The 20,841-nt window shown below is 39.4% G+C and overlaps 1 protein-coding gene across 1 annotated transcript in view; it reads right to left on the bottom strand.

Moving 5' to 3' along the window:
• LOC104468152 (protein unc-13 homolog B-like) overlaps positions 1 to 20,841 on the bottom strand; it is a gene marked incomplete at both ends in the record, with an annotated part of 119,899 nt that overhangs the window by 81,224 nt on the left and 17,834 nt on the right. Inside the window, 2 exons of the mRNA XM_010082181.1 lie at positions 2,739 to 2,961; positions 19,920 to 19,977. Of these exons, the coding sequence (XP_010080483.1) occupies positions 2,739 to 2,961; positions 19,920 to 19,977 (281 nt within the window). The remainder of the gene's footprint in view (positions 1 to 2,738; positions 2,962 to 19,919; positions 19,978 to 20,841) is intronic.

The following is a 20,841-nucleotide window of genomic DNA, read 5'->3' as shown; positions in this document are numbered from 1 at the left end:
GAGAAAAAGATGAAAACATCAGCCCAGCATTGAACAACCACAGATCAGAAACAGAGCCAAGGCAAGCAATGCGTATCAGCTGGAATGTATTACAAGACCACTTCACAGCAGCAACAGCAATGAGACAAGCACACAGGCTGCAAAGAGGTTAACCCACCTATCAGACAGCTCTCGAGAGCGCCTGCTCTCTATTGAGCACTGGCGGCTGGTCATTTGACTAGACTCAGATGCGGACTCTAGGTCAGTTCGGCCACTCACAGTGGAATCTATGCTACCATATCGCCTTGGAAGTAAATAGAGCAAGAGCAGGGAGACATGGAGGACACATGGTTACACAAAATGAACACTGCAAATAAACATTAGTACAAAAAAAATTCTGAGGTGAAAATGTCTGCTATTCTGAAACCAAACTGGCTGCTGGCAGCAAAACACACTGCAACGACAAACAAGAATAATGCCTGTTATCCTCAGGAGAGGGGGGAATAAAATATATGTACTTCTATCAAAGGAACACGATTACATGGAACAGCTGATAAAGAGGACCAGAACTTTTCCAGCCAAACTCAAATGCTGTGGAAAAAAAAAAAAAAAAAAAAAGAAGCCTCAGGTGTTAGTACAGACACTTTAAATTGAAGCATTTTGGCCTAGACAACTTTTTGCCCAATCCAAGACAGGTTCTAGCAGAATCTAGAATCTGCCCGGGACAGCCTCCTACAAGCTGCCATTTTCTCAGCAATCACCAACTGCAGTCCGCAAGGAACACTGATTTCATCAGGTAACTGCCGGTTCCACAGCACATAGCTGCTAGGAGCAAAAGTCAAACACAGTTTTGTTTTGTAATACTCAGTTACAGCAGTGTTTTGAAAATATTTAAGATCTACCCACATGCTTCTTTTCAGCCAGGTCTCATTAGAAAGACCTTTCTGATAAGAAAGAGAATCCCACGTAGCTTTTTTTGAAAGCTTATTTGCATTTGCCAAGTTTTAAACATTAAATATGTAGCAAAAAATCTACCTGGGCACATGGAAAATGCACATGGGACCAGGAATGCTTTTTTTAGGGAATCAATCACCATCTAGGACTTGCCTCCCTGAAGCGAAAGTAATTTTAGACCAGAGCAGACTACAAATCTCAGTTTTAAAGTAAATTTTATCAGTCCAATCCTTTCATATCAATATTTCCAGGAAATCAGAAAAAAAAAAAATCACACCAAAAAACAAACCACCATTCCATCTTGGTATTCTTTAACAATTCAAACCAGAAGTGCTTCTTTGGAAGGCCTTACAAAGGCATTTATCCATTAGACACAGTTAGAGGTTCACACAAGATTAATTGTATTGTCAACACCACCCCAAGAAGTCACATAACTGCAAAAACAGCCAGCCACCATTGGCTTCCAGGCTGGGGGCCCAATACCACTGTTGAGCTTGGTTCTTCCATTAAAAAAAAAAAAGATTCAGCTCATCTTTCCAGACTCCCAGTAGGATCTTCAGCAATTCTACCACTGCAAGCCAGCAGCACAGAATAGCATGGGAAAGGGAATAACTTGCTTACATATTTAATGGACTAGGAACAGAGCACACTAAGAATGATGTCACACTGCAGTAAATGCATTTTTTTTTTGGCACATTTGCCTCTGCTGCTTGAAATCTCTGTAACAGTAACAACATTAAATGTTACCATTAAACTTCAGCTTTTACCATTAAGGACCATAAGGCAAAAGGAGTAAAATCTAGCCTCAGTCATACACCCATGAGGACAACTGAATGCAGTTTCAGGCTTCAGGAACCAAGAACATTATTGTCAAGGGGGATAAAGTACAACAAATCAGTTATAACACACATAAAATCCTGCATCTCTAACCATGACAGTGTTTAAGCAACTGCCTCTTCCCTCCACACCAAAGGCAGAAGCAGCAACATGACCTGTTCTAAACACCCACTCTTACCAAGCTGACCAGCACTGTCCAATCTCTTCTGCTTTCCTTTACACTTAATTCATCCCTTATTTGGAATAGTGGTTTTGTAAAGCTTCTACATTTCCCAGTACAGGCATCTCTACTTCACAGCCATTGATCCTGGTAAGCTAAGGCGGCAATGCTTAATACTTAAGAAGATAAAAGTAGTTCTGAAACTACTGATTTATGGTTAAAAAGCTCATTTAAAGCAAGTAAACTATCTTTCCCACAGCTCAAAGAAAGCCAAAAGAGAAAACACACTATTGAACAGTGCTACACGATAACAGGAAAAACCAGAACTAATTGCTTACAGACTTTCTTCTTGAATATGCTGTTTTGGCAGAACTAATAGAAGAACAGGAGCTAATCTGGATCAAAAAATAAATCTGCCCCAAGGACGAAACTCCTAGTAGGACAACTCTCCCAGACCGTGTTTCACTGTGTTGGGAGGCACACCCATGCAGTGGTTCTAGAGCAACCAATTACCCAGTGCTCTGGCCTCAAAAGGTAAGGTGAAATTACAACCAAGAATAAATGACCTCAGAGTTGACTGTATCTTTAAAAGGTAATTCACTAAACTGCTGGATGCGGCGTTAACACATAGCCGTATAGGTTTTTCCTGGTTCACAGCAGAGCCTCAGTGCTAATACAACATGTAATACCTTCCCATCAGAAGCCTTTCAGAGCCCTTGAGCTACCCTGCTCTGCTAGCACGGCATCCTCAGGGTCTGCTGTGGAAAATCAATGGGAAAATAAGAGCTACGTGGAAGACAGCACCCACCTGATGGTCGCATGCTCCCGATAATCCAGATCATAATTTTGTAGGGAGTCAGCACAGGATTCTCGCAAGACCCCTTGCTGCTGCAGGCGTGAAGGTGCAGTGAACTGGTGCACAGAGGCATTGGGCTGCGCAGTTGTATGGTATGGAGGAGGAATGCTGTTACTCGTCTCACTGCGATAGTCGCTGTCTCGATCATCCACAGCACTGTCAGCATCTTCAAAGGCTAAGAAACAACACCAGTTAAGGGCACAGCCCTCTCAAGTTTCCTTGCTGGGACAGTGAAGCCCATATATTTTTTTAAAGAATGACAAAAAATGCTATTTTTGCTATGGAGGTATCCCCATCTGGTAGCTGGTTATACCCTCCAGTTCGTACAAACGAACTCCAGTGACCGCCTCCATACCCTCCTTTCCCACTTCCTGCCATAGGAGTTTATTTCTCTTCAGTCATTCCTAATAAGTAGATTAAGACATTTCTATTTAAAACAAACAAAAAAAAACACCCTGACACCCAACATTTCAGGATCTTTGCTGCTGCCAAAAATGAATATTTAGATGTTGGGAAAAAAAACACAGAACATTCCTTTATGGAAAGGAGCTCTTTCCTGGAAACTTTTCAAGCTCTAAGCTGTAATACTATCTCTTCTTCTCGGCATCCTTAACCAGTACGATATGGTTCTGGGGTATTTTTAGTGCCTTTTTGTTTGTTTTGTAAAGTATTAGTTTAAGTTAAGAGAAACTAATGAAAAGCACTCAGTAGGAAAAACAGAAGAGCTGGGACAGCAGCTCTCCTTATGAACAATTATATTACTTCTTATAGGGGAAAAATTGTTAAATTTAACACACACAGGTACATTAGCTTAAGTTTAGTTGTTAACACAATGATAATCTTCACAAAGGACAAAGCTCCTTTCCAGTGAGTCTCTCTCACTGAGAAACACTTCTGCTTGCTAACCCTTCAGAAAAAGAGAACAGAGCTGTAGTGAGGAAAGGTACCAAAACACAATATTGGTATACGGCTGTGTCTGGCTGTGCAGGATGCAAGGTTACCTTTGCAAGCTTAAAGTGAAATACACACACTGTAAGGCAGTGGAGCACACCATTAACATGCTTGAAACAAAGGAAAATAAGGATCAGCCACTACACACTCTGTCACCAAAAGCCTGCCTAAAAAGGACAATCAAATTAAAGCCCCCTCTGGTAAGCTATTCAGTGGTAAGTGTCCTACACAGCCATTCACCATGAGGCTGAACAATGAAGTGAAAGTGTTGTTTCCACACCAGATCCTTAAAGAAAAACTGAATTTAATTGCTAATATTCCAAGCAGATGGAATGCAGCATCAGGGAACACCTTTTTCTTCCACTGACACTTCCACACCTCAAATTAAATTACCATTTTTCTAAAATTCAAGGTAAAATTTGTTCTTAGTGATCCTTTCAGTTCCTTTCCAACTGAGTAAGATTACATCAGTGCCCTAAAGTGGATGGAGGAGCAGAAAACAATCCCAGCAAAAACATGTCTGCAAAACACAAACCACTTGAAAAAGCATGGCTCTACTCTCTTAAGTACAATCAAATAAATTTGATTGTCCACACTGAAAATGGAGTTAAGCCTCTTGCTTTTTAGTCGCTGAAACGCTGCAGAGTTCTTGTCAGTCTCTAGTCAACTGAATGGAAATGAATAGCAATCATATACTGCTTTATTCAGCTTTACTAAAAGCACAATGTCCATCAGTTTTATTACAGTTCAGTGCTTAGGAGAAACACTCAAGATGTGCTACACAAAAATTATTTGATATGCCAGAGTACCAAACCCCTCCAAGGGGCACCAAACTTACAGTCTTGGAGCAAGGGCTACTCTGTTTGTAGATCACAAGGCACACACCATCCTCAGAGGTATACCGAGCTATTACTCAGCTGAGCAATGTCATTGCTGAACAGTTGAGCCATTACCATCTAATGCACAATAATTACTTTTACTGGGACAGAAACACTGTTTCAAAGAGCTTTCTAATGCCTCACTTGGTTGCTCAACTAATTTATTCTTCCCATCAGATGTAACTCCCATTTAAGGTAAACCCTAAATGACTCTGCTATGATGCAAAGTTCTTCCAGCATAATCATTATGAACACTTGTGGAGGACCAAGACAGCCCAACTGAGTTACAGGTTCAGGATCTGGTAAAAGACACCAGACCAACAGCTTCAGGGATAAACAATTTATCTCACCACAACAGCATAATAATAAATATGAATCAGTAGTCAAAATTATCTGGGTCAAAAAAAGTAGTGAATCCAGCAACTCGCTAGAACTGGGATAAATTTAGTATCAGGGCACACAAAGACTCACACATAGTTATCAGGAAGCAGGACATAGCTTCTCTGGGTCAGCAACTCTGCCCAGCTGATGGGCTCAGAGATTTCCGAGTTCCCTGATCAGACTGTTGCTGAAGCACTATCTGGGTTTGTTAACTAGTCATTGCATCTCACCTCTACACTATCAAACTAAGATTTCCCATATGAATCACAGTATCTCTAAGCAACATCTAAAAATAGCTGATTAGCTTAAATGTTAATCAGACATTTACAGCATATATGTTTAGAACAGGTGGCACCAGAATTTATCCCAGTCCTTAGTGGTGTTTAGCATGAGGAAGTCTCTTAGAGGTTGTGACACAAAATGCCTCCTCAATGGTACGTTTAAAGGATGCAAGCCTCCAGCTACCACAAACGTCAATGAGGCAGGAACACATTGTTGCTCTGATATATATGCCATGCACCTGCAGCATCCATAGATGCTAATTAATACCAAGCAGAAATCCTCAACTGACTCATAAATAAGGGCCAGCTCCAGAAACTCTTATTCATGGTGAACTGCACCTACCCTATGAGCAATCTCACTTAATTTGTGAACGCTTCTGCTACATAAAGACATTGCTCAGCCTGACTAAAAGCACCGAAGCCTGGCCCACGTGTGGCTTACAGTGCACATCACCTTTGCAAGAAAGTATACTATGAAATGCCTGCACATGGGATGATCCCATTCATTAACATACCTGACACTTAAATTTTATTTAAGCAAGAGACTGACAAGAACTTGCAGAAGCAGCTTTGGGGATGCAGCATCCCTTCAAAAGGAGAGGTCAGGCATTACAGCCCATGTTTCAGCAAAATATCCCTCACAACACACATGAAGTGAGAAATTCAAGCACTATCGTCTTCAAACAGATGATACACCAAGTCTTCTATAAGGAAAGTTGTAGCTTAATTGATATTCAGAGACCAAGGTCAATTAATAACAAGATACATAACAATAAAAATAGAAAGACAGTAATCATTTTACGCTAGTTTGAGAAATTTCACATGTACCAAAGAGGTCTCAAGGGATGAAAACTCCTTCTTTGTTGCTGGACCCACTGTGTAGAGAGTGGGAAGTAAGGCTGAAGGACAGGACAGAAGCATGCTGTTCATGTTTAATAATTGAATATTCATGCATATAGGCACAGAATAAGAAGAAAACCTATTGGACAGTCACATCACGCAGTAGGATTTTACAAAGAGTGGGGAAAAAAAATAAATCAAGAAAGAAGATAGCTTCTCTGAAACAAACTGCCTCCTGGAAACCCTGTTATTCCTCCCTGCTCCTGCCTACCGAAGTTATTACAACACTGCTGCAGGGCAGAACACACATGGTTTTTAATATACCGACCTCAAAACCACTTTGCACAGTCCTGTCACACCAACTCTACTAGTCCCATTTAACCTCTGGCAACTTTCTTTACGTCAAGGTTCAGGACAGGAAGGAAAGCTAACAGCAAAATTATTACAGGTGGCTGGATGAATACACTTTCTGAAGTGTTTTGTTGTTTTAAGGTCCCAATGCACAGCAGGAACTCCTCTCAAAAGCTTGCATTCTGTTGAAATTGCCTCCTGCTTTTCTAGAATGATGCGTCATCAGCCACTGAGCTGGGGTCCAGTCCCTAAGCTTAGTTATCCTCCACAAACTTGAGCAAAAACTTAGACAAAATCAGTAAGCGCAGCACACTCAGGTACTCAGGAAGAAGGAGATTCATGTAAGGTTCTGTATCTCAAAATCACTACTACTTCTCCAAAATAAGCCACCAAGCTTTTCACAGCTTTTTTCTATTTTTATAATGGCAGAAATAAGGTCTACTAACTGAAGGAATGACTTTGAGTCCAAGTCCAGAAGACATCTCTGCCAGCTCCACACCAGATTCTTTGCAACTCACCTTCCCAAACCTTCGTCCATCTAAATTGCTTTTCATGATAGCTGCCAACAACTTCTTTCCTTAAGTCTCAGAACCCAATACTCCATTGTCTACCAAACCATCAGTCACTTGTGACAATCATGTACACTTCCTGAAATCTTATAACAAAAATGCATAATGGTTTAAAGAGGACTATTGAGGAAACAAGGAGGAAAAAAAAAACCTCAAAAGGAAACAAGGGCATTTTTTTGAGGCTCTCCGTGCTAAAAAAATCACAGGTTTTGAGAAATTATTTAAGTGCATCTTTGCAGGTCATTAGTCCATCCTATTGCCCTAACCACTTAAAAATACATCACAAATTTGCGTAACTTTAAGACAGCAAGTTAGCAATATTCAGCCTTGAGTTTAAGAGCTTTCATAACCTTGTTTTTCCCACTTCAAAATACTTTCTGCTGCTGAAACACTCAACAGTCAGGAATTGGACTAACAATCTGAAGTGCAAAGACTGACTTGAACATCTTCCCTACTTCTTTAAGTCTTTCCCTTTTGTAAAAGGAAACCAGAACAGCAGCACAAGGTACCTCTTTTCTAAAGTGCCCTCTGCCCCACTAGCAAGGCTCTGGGCTGCAGCACTCCTCTTGCAAGAAACTCTCATCAGGATAAACTCTTCCAGCTACCAACGTGCTGTTTCTGCTGCTTCCTTCTCACTTGCTGTTGTAAGTTTACAATTAAAAGAATATTTTTCATTACATGGTCAAGCTAATGGAGCTCTCTTGGAAACTGGCCCAAGCCTGCCTATGAGGATGCTGGCATGATTTCAAAGAGGACTGCACAGGAAGGATGATGTAGAGAGAGGGACAGAGGGAGGGATGAGGGGAGCTCCATAAATACAAGTAGCTTTTAAAATAAAAAACACCAAACACCAATGCTCCAGATAAACAGGAAAAACACCTTCTGCACAACCCTTCTAAATCTCTGACTGACCAATGCCTAAGCACCCCATTTCCCTCCAAAACACACAAAATTGGAGAACAAAATACTACTAAAACAAAGATTAGTGTCCCAAATAGCTTTATACAAAAGTTCAATTAATTCTCAGTTACCCTATCACACCTTTGAGACATACAACAGTGACAGCACGAGGAAGTTGGTCAACACTGTTGATGCCAAAAGAACTTATGGTTTGAGCCAAGACAGGAGAACAAGGAGGACAAAATACATTGTGGGAGGAGAAACTGGGAAGTTACTGGTGGAAGACTTCTGAAAATGTGGAACAAGTCCACGTCTGAAATGCACTGTAACATTAGTGGGACATTAGACTTAAGTTACGTGGCTGCAGTAAGTGTCCACTCCAAAATCCATTATGTCAAAAATGGGAAAGCACCAGGCAGAATCTCCTCCCTACTGACAGCAGTCACATTGGCCTTTCTTTGCATGCTCCCCTCAGCAACATCCTCGCTCTTCATTTCTACGCAGATGGATGAATCTTTACAGGTCCTCCAGGCAGCAGAAGACATGCACTGTATCTTGAGCAAAAGCCTTGCCTGTTAGAACTTGAAGGACTTCCAAAAAGTGAAGATGTCTCACGCACATTTTCTGTAAAAATCAACAAAAACCCTGCAGCCTCTACACAAGGTATTACAGCAATCTTCAGGTACAGGCATTAGCTCTATCACAGGCAGCTGCAGTATCTGAGTTTTATCTTTCCAAGGCTAATAAGCACTAGTTAAAGAAAAGCCCTACCACTTTTGCCATGATACTGTCTCACTGAGCTTGAATATGCTACAATACCTACAACCCTTCTGTCACACTGGTGTGCACCAGCCACTTCTGCTTTCAGATTTGTTCCTATCTGTAGTATTTGGAATTTCTGTGATCACTTCCAGCATATCTTTACACCTTAGTAGAACAATCACTACAGCTTCGCTTGTGTTTTTCAGTTATTCCAAACATTGATGTGGGTTTACATGGGTATGAAGACCAACACAAAAGACATATATAAGCAGAAAAACAGAATCACCATTACAGGAGAAGAGTAATAGTCCAATTCCGCAATCTTATCCTCTAATTCCACTAGAAGGCACAAGCAAATAATTTAAAACATGTCCAAAACAAAGTAAACAGTGAAAAAATGGACAGCCATCCACGCAAATATGAAGATTCAGTGAACGTAAAACAAAATACAACGGAACAGACTTCCTATATGCATGAATATTTCCACTTTCTTTGTACTGAATCATGCTGCATCACTATAGGATCAGAAAACTTGCAAGAAATCAAACTGTTACGTACTCAGCTGCTCTCCCCATCCGAAATAACTCCAGTTGCCTGCATGTAACAACAATGGCAGCAAAGAATAGGAATGGAAAAAAGAACGCTTAGAAAAACAAAACCACAAGCACACTTGTCATGTATTTAAAAAGCCTTAGAGACTGCAAGCTTGAAAATGTAAGATAATTTTTTTCCTCATAAATACAACATTAAATTTATTGTGGGGCTTACTCTTCGCTGACCAGTTTGTTTATAAGATATTCTGAAAATTAAGATCACTATAAACTCTAGGAATTATTAAGCAATCATACATTTATTTACACAAATAGACAAAATACTTATCAATACACTACTTAGCAAGAGCAGTTAAACACTGTTATTTCCTAGTACACACATTATCAGGATTATAGACAGAATGTCCCAGAAACCAGAGTCCAGTTAAGACCAGTATCTGATTCTAGGCTAAACTCCGCAAGTCGAGTGGCAAAAGTTTCTTCCATTTCCACTTCTGCACCCTTTCTAGAACAAAGGTAACTCAGCAGTGAAAGCACCACACTAGATTTAGTAGTGTGAAAAACTGTGCGCATGTAAACTAGCATTAAGTGAAGAGTACTTTCTTAGCTAGATATACAAGTAAAAAAAAAAAATTTAGAGCTCTCACAGCATCCTAAGGATGCAAACAGTCACAAGTTAATTCTACAACAGTAAGCAAATATCTCTCCGTTAAAATTAAAGGTGACAAAAAAAATCATGCTAAAGCTAAACTGCAAGTTGGTAAGACAGCTAAGTTATTACTTATCAATACTCATGTTTTCACCCCAAGGTCATACATACTGAATATGATGGAGGCAACAAATTACTACATACAACCCTGAAAGCACCTTGGAAGCATGCACACAACTTTCAACTCCAAGAAAAGCTCCAGAGCCAGCACTTCTAGAAGATGGTGTGTGAAAAACACTCTGAAAGTGAAGTTTACAGGAGTGTTGATGCGTAAGTGCAGCAGGCAATAAACAAAACCTCCACATGCAGGCAGAGAACAAGTGAGAGCTTTCTGTCCTGGCTACCAGCCTCATCTCTAGCTACCAGCCAGGCATATGTTTCTGGCAAGGAGATAACTCAGAGGATTGAACAAATCCCCTCCCTCACCCTCATTAATAAAGTTAGAATGGGTTAGTTCTTGATTTTAGCTAAAATTAAAAAACAAATAGTTCTGAAAAAAATATTTGTCTTAAAAATCTACCACAAGACTAGCTGAGCAATAAGTCGTGCTGGTGAGTAAGTTGGCTTCCCAAGGCTTTAGGCTCTATGCACATGCACTACAGGAAGACTCTGGTGACATTTCAATTCTATGGGGAAAAAAAAGTGAGCAGGAAAAAAAACCAAAAACCCAAACCAACACACACACAGATGTGGACTACCCCAAGAAAAGGAAAAAAATTAAAAACAAAAAGGAAGCCAGAGTTTAATCCTCCCTCCTTATCTGGGAACTAATTGTGTGTCAAAGCTACAACCAGGCTGTTGCTTCCTTCTCAGACAAAAAGGTTTTACAAAGCAATGCAGTTCCCCAGATACATCTCAGTACTTGCAGGGTTCCCAGACTCTAGGTTCTCACACACATGTTGTGCTTTGAACAGGCACAGCCATAGGTCAAATTTAAGTGGCACTTCTATTACCTAGAAGAGCTTCAAAGGTAAGTCATTCCCTTCCCACTCCTACAGGAGTAGTTAGAGAAAAAAAGTAACACGTGTTTGCTTTGGTCATTAAATGAAGCCACTCTGACTAAGTACTTACCGCGTTGATTTAGAAAGAACCACATTTAAAACTACAGTGAACACATGCAGTTTTCATGGGTATAAATGGGTTATTACTCTCCTGTCTACAGGAATAACAAATAAAAACTTTTTTCCTGTTTACAGACCTTAACAAGTGAGAAAAACTGAAGTCCATAGAATTGAGCACCAACAGACTACAGTCTAAGACATCACAAAAGCTGCTTCTCTGGTTCACAGCAGCAAGTGCAACAAGCCACCATTTGGACAATGCATGCGAGCCAGCCATGCTGGCAAGACGAAGATGTACCCAGATGCATCAGAAGCCTGCCAGGATCCACAGATAGCAGAGCAGGGTGGAGAGAAGAGCAGGTGCCTCTAGACACCAGCTCCTTGCCCACCAAGTTTTCTCACATTGACAATTTGGGTCTTGGCTAACCAGGGCACATTACAACTGAAGACTAACTGGGAAGACAACACTGCAGGAGCAAACAGAAAGAGATGCAATAAGAGAGAGTAAGGGATTTTCAGCCAGAATCTCAAAACTCCACTTTTGTTTGTTTTTACTAACACCCACTTCACTTCAGCATCTAACATTTTGGATAAAAGATGAATTTATTAAAGATTCACCACATATGCTGCTTCATTTAAGATTCAGCAGTTAACAGTATATATCTCAGTCCTTCAGCATAATCACAGAAGAAAGACCTGGGCTGACAGTCTTGATATTCTGAAGGTTAACGAAAACAGAATTTCTTTTTAGCCTTTTCAAGTTGTTTTTCTGCTTCATAAAAATAATGTGCATGACCTCATTTTAAGAAAAAAACACTTCCAGATCACCTTTGGGAACTAATTTAAGCCTGTACAAACTTGAATTGAAAACATCAAGAAGTCCACACATAAAGAAAATGGAAAGTTGTAATCCTGAAAACATACAACAACAACAACAACATACATTAACACTGGAATAGATGATACAGACAAGTCAGACTAGTTACTCTGCTCTTAAACACCAACAGTGTGTGCCTCGGTTATCACATTATTTTGTATTCATAAGTTTCAGTACTTAAAAAAATGAGGTTTCATATAAACCTTCAATTAAGGACTAAGTGATGCCAGCAGCCTGGTGCCTTGGATGCTACAACATTCTTGTTGTTAACACATTTTATAAACCACATCTAAGTTCCTACAGTTAGCTGAACATAACATATGCTTGTTCTGTGTCTCAATTATGCAACTATTCAAGGAGGAACTCCTCCTCCCCACTTACTGTCAAGCCTGGATCAGCAGGGACACTGTAGAAAAAACAGAATATTCCAAGTTTTTAAAGTAGTCTAATTTGATTGCCTGTATGCCATTTGGCTTCATTTCTGTTTACAAGTCCCTGAGAGTGGCTGGAACGTACTATCCCCATCAGAACATTGTCATTTACTTCTGTCCACTGCTTACAGTCATGTTGATAAATTATTTAATCCTCCTGTTATATCCCACGCTGAGCAAAGACAGAGCATCTAAACAAGTTTATAGAAGTAAACTAAGCTCAGGAAATTATACTATATTTGCTGCTGATAAAGTACGATTTATAGAATACTAGCAGAGTTGGGAAGGTCCTGGTCAGTTCTTTCTTCTAGGTTTAATAAATCCCCTTTTCCCCTGGCTAACCCTCAACACAGTGGACACAGATCTCAGATTCCACAAAAACATACATCCTTCCAGTATTCAGTACACTTCCCAAAAATCAAACATGGTATTTTACTGGAATAAGCTTCTAAAACACAAAACAAACTTTGAATAGCTTTTTAGAATGAAATCAAGCTTTCAGTAAGTGGGATGACCAAGAAGGTTTCGTATCAAGTACCACCTTTTTCAATTCAGTTCTGGAACATCACCGCTGAGGGCTAAGACCTCTGCACAAAAGGAGATGAGAAAGCACAAGAGGGAAACAAGCTAGCAGCTGACAGAGACAAGGACAGGCACTAGAGTATGATGCTAGAGTACTCTCCTTGCTCAGTACTCCCCTCTTTTTCACCACATTTTACTCTAGGTTAGCATTCAGCTTATGCTGAAATTTTTGAGCATTTTATTTCACTAAATGAAATACCCCTTCTGACCACCTTTGTTATGGCTGAACAAAATCAGACTGATGTCTGAGAATTTAAGCAGAGCTTGGATCGCCATCAAATCACTGAGTATCCACTAAGTTATTTCAAGCTTGTGCAACTCATTAATAACTATAGTAAAAGGAATCAAGCAGAGTGACACTAAATTTTATCCACAATGGAAAAACTGTAATTTTTCTATCACTGCACTCACACCTAACACAGCTGTCTCGTCTTATAAATTTCTGGGCTACCAAGTCACGCAGACTATTTGGCTAAGAGGTGTTAACACAAGAACCAACAAAAGTTTTACGTAGTCCTCATGAGATACTATTTTGGACTACAATGGACCACCTAACATTACCTATACACATAACAGCAAAAAGAAATATAATGTCATACAGCAGCTCAGATAAGATTTTTTTCTTCTGATTTTCCATCTTGGACTTTCAGTGCAAGCCTCATTGCTCAGGGACACATTTATGGATTGTGTGCAAAACCTGAATAATAATTTTTCTATCAGTTTAAAATCTTTAATGTTTAAAAAGGTTCTATTCCACTGTGGAAACAAAATTCAAATTAATTTGCTATTATTGCTATGACATTAAAGGATGACTAATAAAGTTTCAAAGGCCTTAAAAAAATCCCCAGCAGAAAAAAGAAGCATTCGTGAAGAGGACTAAACAATTATGAAACCTGGAGTGATTAACCAAGCATTTACTTTTTTTGATCACTGCTTACAGAGAAACATGTCAGTATTAGCAGTGTTCAGCATTTCAGGAAAAGCTTTAGGTATGGGGCTTATTTAAAAGTCAAAGCTTTATTTCCTTGTCAACACCTTTCAGGATACAGCACGTACTCTAGGAAAGCAACTAACAAAGTAGAGGATCAGTAGCAAAGCCACAGATCTGTTCCTCTCTAGAGTTCAGCAATAAGTCAAACTTTGTTACTATATAATCTTTAATATAGCCAGTATTTTCATTTTTAGCTTCTACTTCCTGAGTACTTTTCCTTAGATGTATCCAGTCCTGAAGTAGCACCTTTATCCTAAAAACGCTGACAGACATTTTAGAGCAAGACCTTGAATCCGCATTCCCTTGAGCAGACCTTCAGCCAGCCCGGGCAGCAAGTACCGCAAAGCCACAAGAAAACAATTCTGGCAGACAGGATTTAACCTAAACAAAGAAGAACAGGAGCTGTCAGTCACTCAGAAGCAGAGAGGCCAGGAAACTTGCTTTCCCAGGCCATCAGAGAGCTATCACAAAACAGCTCATACAATGGTTTCACTACAAGAGTACTTTTTCTTCTGCCCAGCTTAATTAAAAAAAGAAAAGAAGGAAAAAATAAAGTCATTCATGTGTCCTGTTTTGACTTACACTTAATACTGAACATTTTTGAGGACTATTTTAGGGCTTACTGTCTGCACTGTGGCTAGTAGTTTTACTGTGAGTGCAGCTTTTCAGTGACTGCAGCAGGATCTTTAGTGTCACCTACCCTGGAGAAGGGTAAAATAATCATTGACCTCTTCCTTACTCTTCCCAAACTGGCCTGGTCTGGAGATACCGTAGGTAGCTGCTGACCTCTGTTGTTTCTAAATGCAGAAGCAGGCTGGTAACCAGGGGGGAAAAAAGAAAAAAAAAAAAAAAAAAAAAAAAAAAAAAAGAAAAAAAAAAGAAGAATCCAGACGTATATCATACGTCTCTACAACAAGGAGGGCAGTATCACCTCTCAGCAATTGCAGCCGACTATGCTGCCTGTCACGGCACTATTACAGATCATACATCTCCATCAACAATTAAGACGGTCAAGTTGTGGCCTCCTTAAAAGCATTTTGATGCTGCCTAGCCTTGAGAGCCTGGTATAGCAGACCATTTTTTTAATATAGTGTTACCAGACAAAAAAAAAACCATTCTCTTAATAGGATGTTGTTTCAGGGCATTTGCTTCCACAGGGTCAGTGCACCCAGTTGAACACTGGTGGATGGCAGCCAACATCTTCTTTGACTAAAATAAACCACAGGATTCAACAACAGCACAGGAGAGCACGTTCAAATGAGCGCATGTGTAACTTTGGATGGCAATGACTTCATTGCATGAAAACAGGCTGCAGGGCAAATCCTGACAACCAGTTCTTCAAGCAAGAGCCTTGGACCCATAGCCTGCCCAGACCTGTGCACTCAGTGCCACCGCTTCTGCTAGAACTTTACTACCTGTACTGTGGAAATCCTAGCAGCAGGGTTTGATAGCCCCAACCCAATGGCACATTAATGGCAGCATAAAGATGCCAGTGTCCACAGTGCAGCACTCGAAACACAAAATCAGTGTGGATGTTATCAGGGCCTTCTGGGGAGTCGGGGCAGGGAATTGCAGTTATCCGGCTTTTTAGCAGACGAAGCTCCTCATCAGTGCCATGGAAGGCACCATAATTTCAGCACTGGAGTCAGTCTATGCAGAGGAATGTACAAGCCTTCCTGATGCATCAGTAGAATTTGAGCTCCTAAAAAGAGAACTAACGGGCATCAGGAATTAAACCTCTCAAAGTCATCATCTTTTTGTATTTTTGAAATAGCAGTGAATGTGTAGATAGTAAGAGAATTTTGCCTTACACGTTTTGCAGAAATAGATTTCTTCAAATATTAGTGGGAAAGAAGGGTCAACACAACAAATTGATCTAGCATCAAATGACACCTATTCCTGTAAAGCACATAAAATGTTTTGCCAGCTTTTAAGCAGTTAAAAGGCTGCTTACATACCTACAATGAAATTGGTAGTATTTTTTTTCCTGCATGTGTGTGCACATACACACACACACACATATTCCAGACATCATTTAGAGTTCCTTCTTATTCTCCTGGAGCAGCTGTTGCATTGCTCCTTTCTCTCTGATCTACTGCCAGACCAAGCACAGGCTAACATTTGTTCTTTTTGCTAGTATAACAGTGTATCAGTAAAGTTATTTTTTCCCATGTTTCAATAATCTACAATCCAGAGCCAAGCAAAAAACTTACCTTCTTCTGAAAAAAAAAAAAAAATCCCTCACAAACCCAACAAAACCCACAATAAAAAAACCCCACAGGCCTGGTAGACAGGGATTTCACAGAGCAAAAGACATGCAAGACATAACTATGTTGTGCTGTGGTCTATCAGGGTCTTACTGTGAAAAGAGCAACACCACAGACTCAAGGAAGTGGAAGAAAAACATATATGCAGAGAAGAGAGGATAAAGCATTCTCAGAAAGGTTATCAGTCAAAAATAAGAGGACAGACATAACTGGCTGATTCGTGGCACTATTCATCTTTTCTGAGAATCATACTGAACAAACCTGCTCTCTTTCAGATTTGTAAACTCCCTGACAAAAGGTATAGGGCAATATTTACAGTACCTGATATTAACTAAGACTCAAATATTTTCCACAAAGATACAGAATAACTTTCGCATCCCAGTTTGCATACTGTCTGATTCAAGCCAGAGCTGCATTTATAATACTGACAGAGTGACTCACTTAAGGATTATAATGGATTTTTATGTTGCCAGAAATGATCTTGAGCATACAAAGAAAATTCAAAAAAGGGTAAAAGACAATATGAGGATGCTTCAGTTACCCAACAACGAGGTGTCAGGTAATTAAGAATTATGATTACATTTAATAGAAATGCAAAAAAACCCTGGATCCATGGGCACTATAGTGCTTTGCTTATACGGAAGCACAGAAGTTGGGAAGTAAAAATGAAGCAGTACGATGAAGGAAGAAGGAGGAAATGCCAAAATCAGTAGGGCTTAGAAGAGACCACATGTACAAGACCTGACACACCAGCTTCATTTAAGAAAAGGTAGAGGAAGCCCAAATCCTGCATTACCTCAGAAATCATGGGTCAGACTCTCTTAAGAACAAAGCAACATTTGAGAGTGTGAAAATGGGCCCGAAAGCTCCATAATATCCAGAAAAATTAGACCACCTGGTATGGGCTGAGATTTCCCATTGTACCATGCCAAGGCAGCAGCCCATGCATGACCAGAGGTAAAAACGCACCCTCATAGATGAGATGTTGGCTTTCAGACATGGCCTAGCTCCCTTCTCTTACATACTGCTTCACCCTGCTCTCCCTCTCCCTCCTCTGTTATGTCCCTGACAGAATATCATTCCCTGCAGGAGATGGGGAAACAACCATGAGAAAAGGTGGTTTGAGAAAGGAAACAGACACATGGAAAATTCAGAAGAAGAACAAGGGAGAAGTGTAATCAGATTTTAACATGTAAGGACATGTACTTCTCTATTTAGTGAACCTGACCCTGCCTGCTAGAGTATGATTTTTTCCTAGATAGATAAAAGAAGCCAGAAGAATCTTCTGAGACCTGCAAGAGGTCTAAGTAGGACAACAGTGGCATGTGTAGTTATATCATTATATCTTGAAATGCAAGCTGTATGGATTGTCTTGATGCACTTTTGCTCTATAGTGCATCAGGTTTTAAGATAACTTCATATTTTTTAGAGTTCAGGAAGATATTCTTATGGGGTAAAACCTACTCACACTCAGGAGGTTTTTTGCTCCTTCTAGATACCTAGTCCTTTTGTCCAGCTGATCGTGTCCTGCTCCAAGCAGCAATCACACCTCATTCAGCACATCACGATGGAAAAGTGGATGAGTCTTACAAATGCTCTTGAGGATATTTTTATTGTATCTAAAAATATATCTATCAATTATTTACCCATATGGTAAGTAAGAACACTCCGTACTCAATGGGTTTTAGGTTAGTAAAGGACACCCACCATGCTCTTATGTAAAAGGGGGTCTAAGCACCTGCGTCATATGCAAAGGTCAGGTCAGCTTTCAACAGAGACACAATCAATGCATGTTGGGGGGTGTATTCTTGATTTCCAAAGGACTATCCCACATTCAGGCAAGCTTACGATTCTTTTGCACAGATTGATGCAAGCAGAGTTCATTTTTCCAAAGTATTTCTACATTAAATGTCTATTTTATATTTGTCCATGTAAGTCATTAGATATTCATAGATGTTGGATACTTGCAGGCAGTAGATATGCATAAGTACATGTAGTGACACAAGCTTTATTGATTTACTACAAAATTCTTAAATACATTAACAACATACTACTATTAAATATTTAACATCAATTCTAAAGACTGTTTTAATCCCATGAATGATTAAATTAATGTTTATGTGATATTAATTGTTCAAACCAGGGCCCTTGAATTAATTATTGTAAAAGGTCACTTTCTAACAAGATGCAGGCTGTTAACAGACAACACGAAAAGGGCAGCTGCAGTTCTACTCTTTACCATGTCTATTTGCAAGAGCTGATTTGGTCCTCTGGGGAAGAAACCAGCTCCAAAAGCTTAAGGATGCAAAACCACCATGCTATGGGAACAGGTGCAGCTACTCTCCCTACACAGAAGCATTCCTCCTAATTTCCCCATATATCCCAATACCTAGAAAAGTCAATCAAACCAGCCTCTCTTGAACAAAAGCAAAGTCCAGGGCACATAGCCAGGAGAGTAATTTCAGCAAATAACACATTCATTTCTTGGACACTTCACACCAAACTGTTTTTCTTTGACCTTTTGACATTAGAGGTTCTGCTTACTGTGCTACTATGATTTAGTCAAATATCAGTTTCTCCAACAAGGTTTCTCAATTGTAGGCTTTACAAATCAATTGTACCCTTCAGACTACTTAAAAGCAAACAAAAAAGTGCTTTATTCTTTACATACATTCTTTTTAAAAAAAAGGAGGACACAATTGGTGTTACCTAGGGTACCACTGCTAGAATACTTTCATATAACTTTGGACATCTTCCAGCCACACAACACATTGAGATTTCCTAGACAATTGGTTTAATGTCCACGTTTTGCTGAAGATAGTTTTAAGATAACATAGTAACAGGATACAGATACATTAATTCTACTCGAAAAAGTTAAACAGTAATTAACTTTCCTAATGTTAACAGTTTTGTAGAGATTCTATAATCAGCCTAATGAAAAAACAGCCTGCAAAGTGTTATATGCATGTCTTACAGGATTTGAAGTAGAGGATAGAAGATTTGTTTAAATTATGAGACTTGAATTTTATTAATGTTGTTGCCAAAAGTAGATAAGACATTCATAAGGGACATCACTGAGCTTTCATATATTGTACGTTAAAAGCAGTGTTTCAGAAATCTAATTTTGCAGATGATCAGATACAGTATGTCCTAGGTTACTTTTCCATCCATGTTTTCAGAAGCATAAAAAATGCAAGATGAGATAAGCAGAAATTAGTAAAAATAGTTTTCATCTATCAACACAGCATTTAGAAGTAATATCAAAGAAATTAGCCATCAAGTACACAAACCTCTGGTGCATTTTAAAAGACTACCGGCAGTACCTGTCTCCATCTATTCTCCTCTCTTAAAATTTAATTAAAAATACACAAAAATAATATTCAACACATGATGTTTAAACAGATAATAGCATGACTTATTTATATGAAAAAACTCAGCATTTTCTGACTTGCGTTATTGCACAGGTCTGATGATCTAGGCGACTTTGAACACATTTTGTGTTCCTAACAGACACAAGGACACAAACAGATTAAAGACTCAATCTCTGATTTCACTTTCTAGCATCAGAAGATTTAGACATTTTGAGGAGCACAGTTTTTCTTAACTGACAAAAGTTACTGGCTTCACAGAGACTTAAGTAATTCTAACAGGAAAATATTGTTCAGATGTACCATTGCTTGATAACTAAACAGAGAAGGAAATAAAGTACACTGAGAGAGGAGAAAAATATTGAGAATAAAATCTAACTTACAACACTGGGAGGCAGCAGTGGGCAATGGTTTCTTCTGGACTTCGTCCTGAAAGGAATACTAAAGGAGAAAAAAAAAAAAACAAAAACAAACACATACTGATAAGAAAGCAAATGGTAACCTTATAAAACAGCTTTCAGAGTACAGCATGTCACACAGAAGAGAAAGCATCCCTGCTACCATCAAAGAATTAAATATTATCCTTAATATCCATATTCAAACACCCTCCCAGAAGTGTCTTCCTTTCTCATTCCAAAACCAGGTGTTAAAAGGTGCAGATCTGGATAAGGTGAAGTCTGCTCTACTACAAGCACAGGCCCTATTCTCAATTGCGAGACCTCAAATTGGACATCTAAAAGATCTGATTCTCCACACCACAATGTCACTGACCTCAGAACTGAGTATAAGCCTGTTATCATTCAGACACTTGTAGACACTTCTCCGAACCCAAAGTGTGGGCTCACAGCAACATTGCACTAGGAGACTGAAGAAGTTAGATAACCGTGTGCCTAGCAGGGCAGTAACACACTGTTTGCCCAGCCAACACTTACAAACTCTTCTGTGATCCCCTGTACATTCAATGTGAAGCATTTTTCATCTCATTTAATACTAAATAAGAGAACACAGATATTGCCACTAACCAGCTTTGACTTTTGCACAAAGATGTTTGTTACAGAATCAAAGCATTCCTTAGGGGAATGCCAGTGGTTTTGTTTTGTTATTCTCCTCCGTCTCATATTACATAAAGATATGAGAAAATTAGGACAATTGAGCAAAATAATGAGAACAGTCTTTGCTAGGTCTGACAACAAAGGAAGCGGCAACCTTGGCGACCTGCTGCTGTAATCTGTGCAAAACAGGGCCACCAGCCTCTCCTTGGATTTCATAACGATTAACAACCATTTCATTACATGGAAGGTGACA

The sequence above is a fragment of the Pterocles gutturalis genome, unplaced genomic scaffold (genome assembly GCF_000699245.1).
Source record: "Pterocles gutturalis isolate BGI_N339 unplaced genomic scaffold, ASM69924v1 scaffold16739, whole genome shotgun sequence".
NCBI lineage: Eukaryota > Metazoa > Chordata > Aves > Pterocliformes > Pteroclidae > Pterocles > Pterocles gutturalis.
Note: the sequence above shows the minus strand (reverse complement) of the source record. Positions and strands in the feature narration are given on the sequence as shown.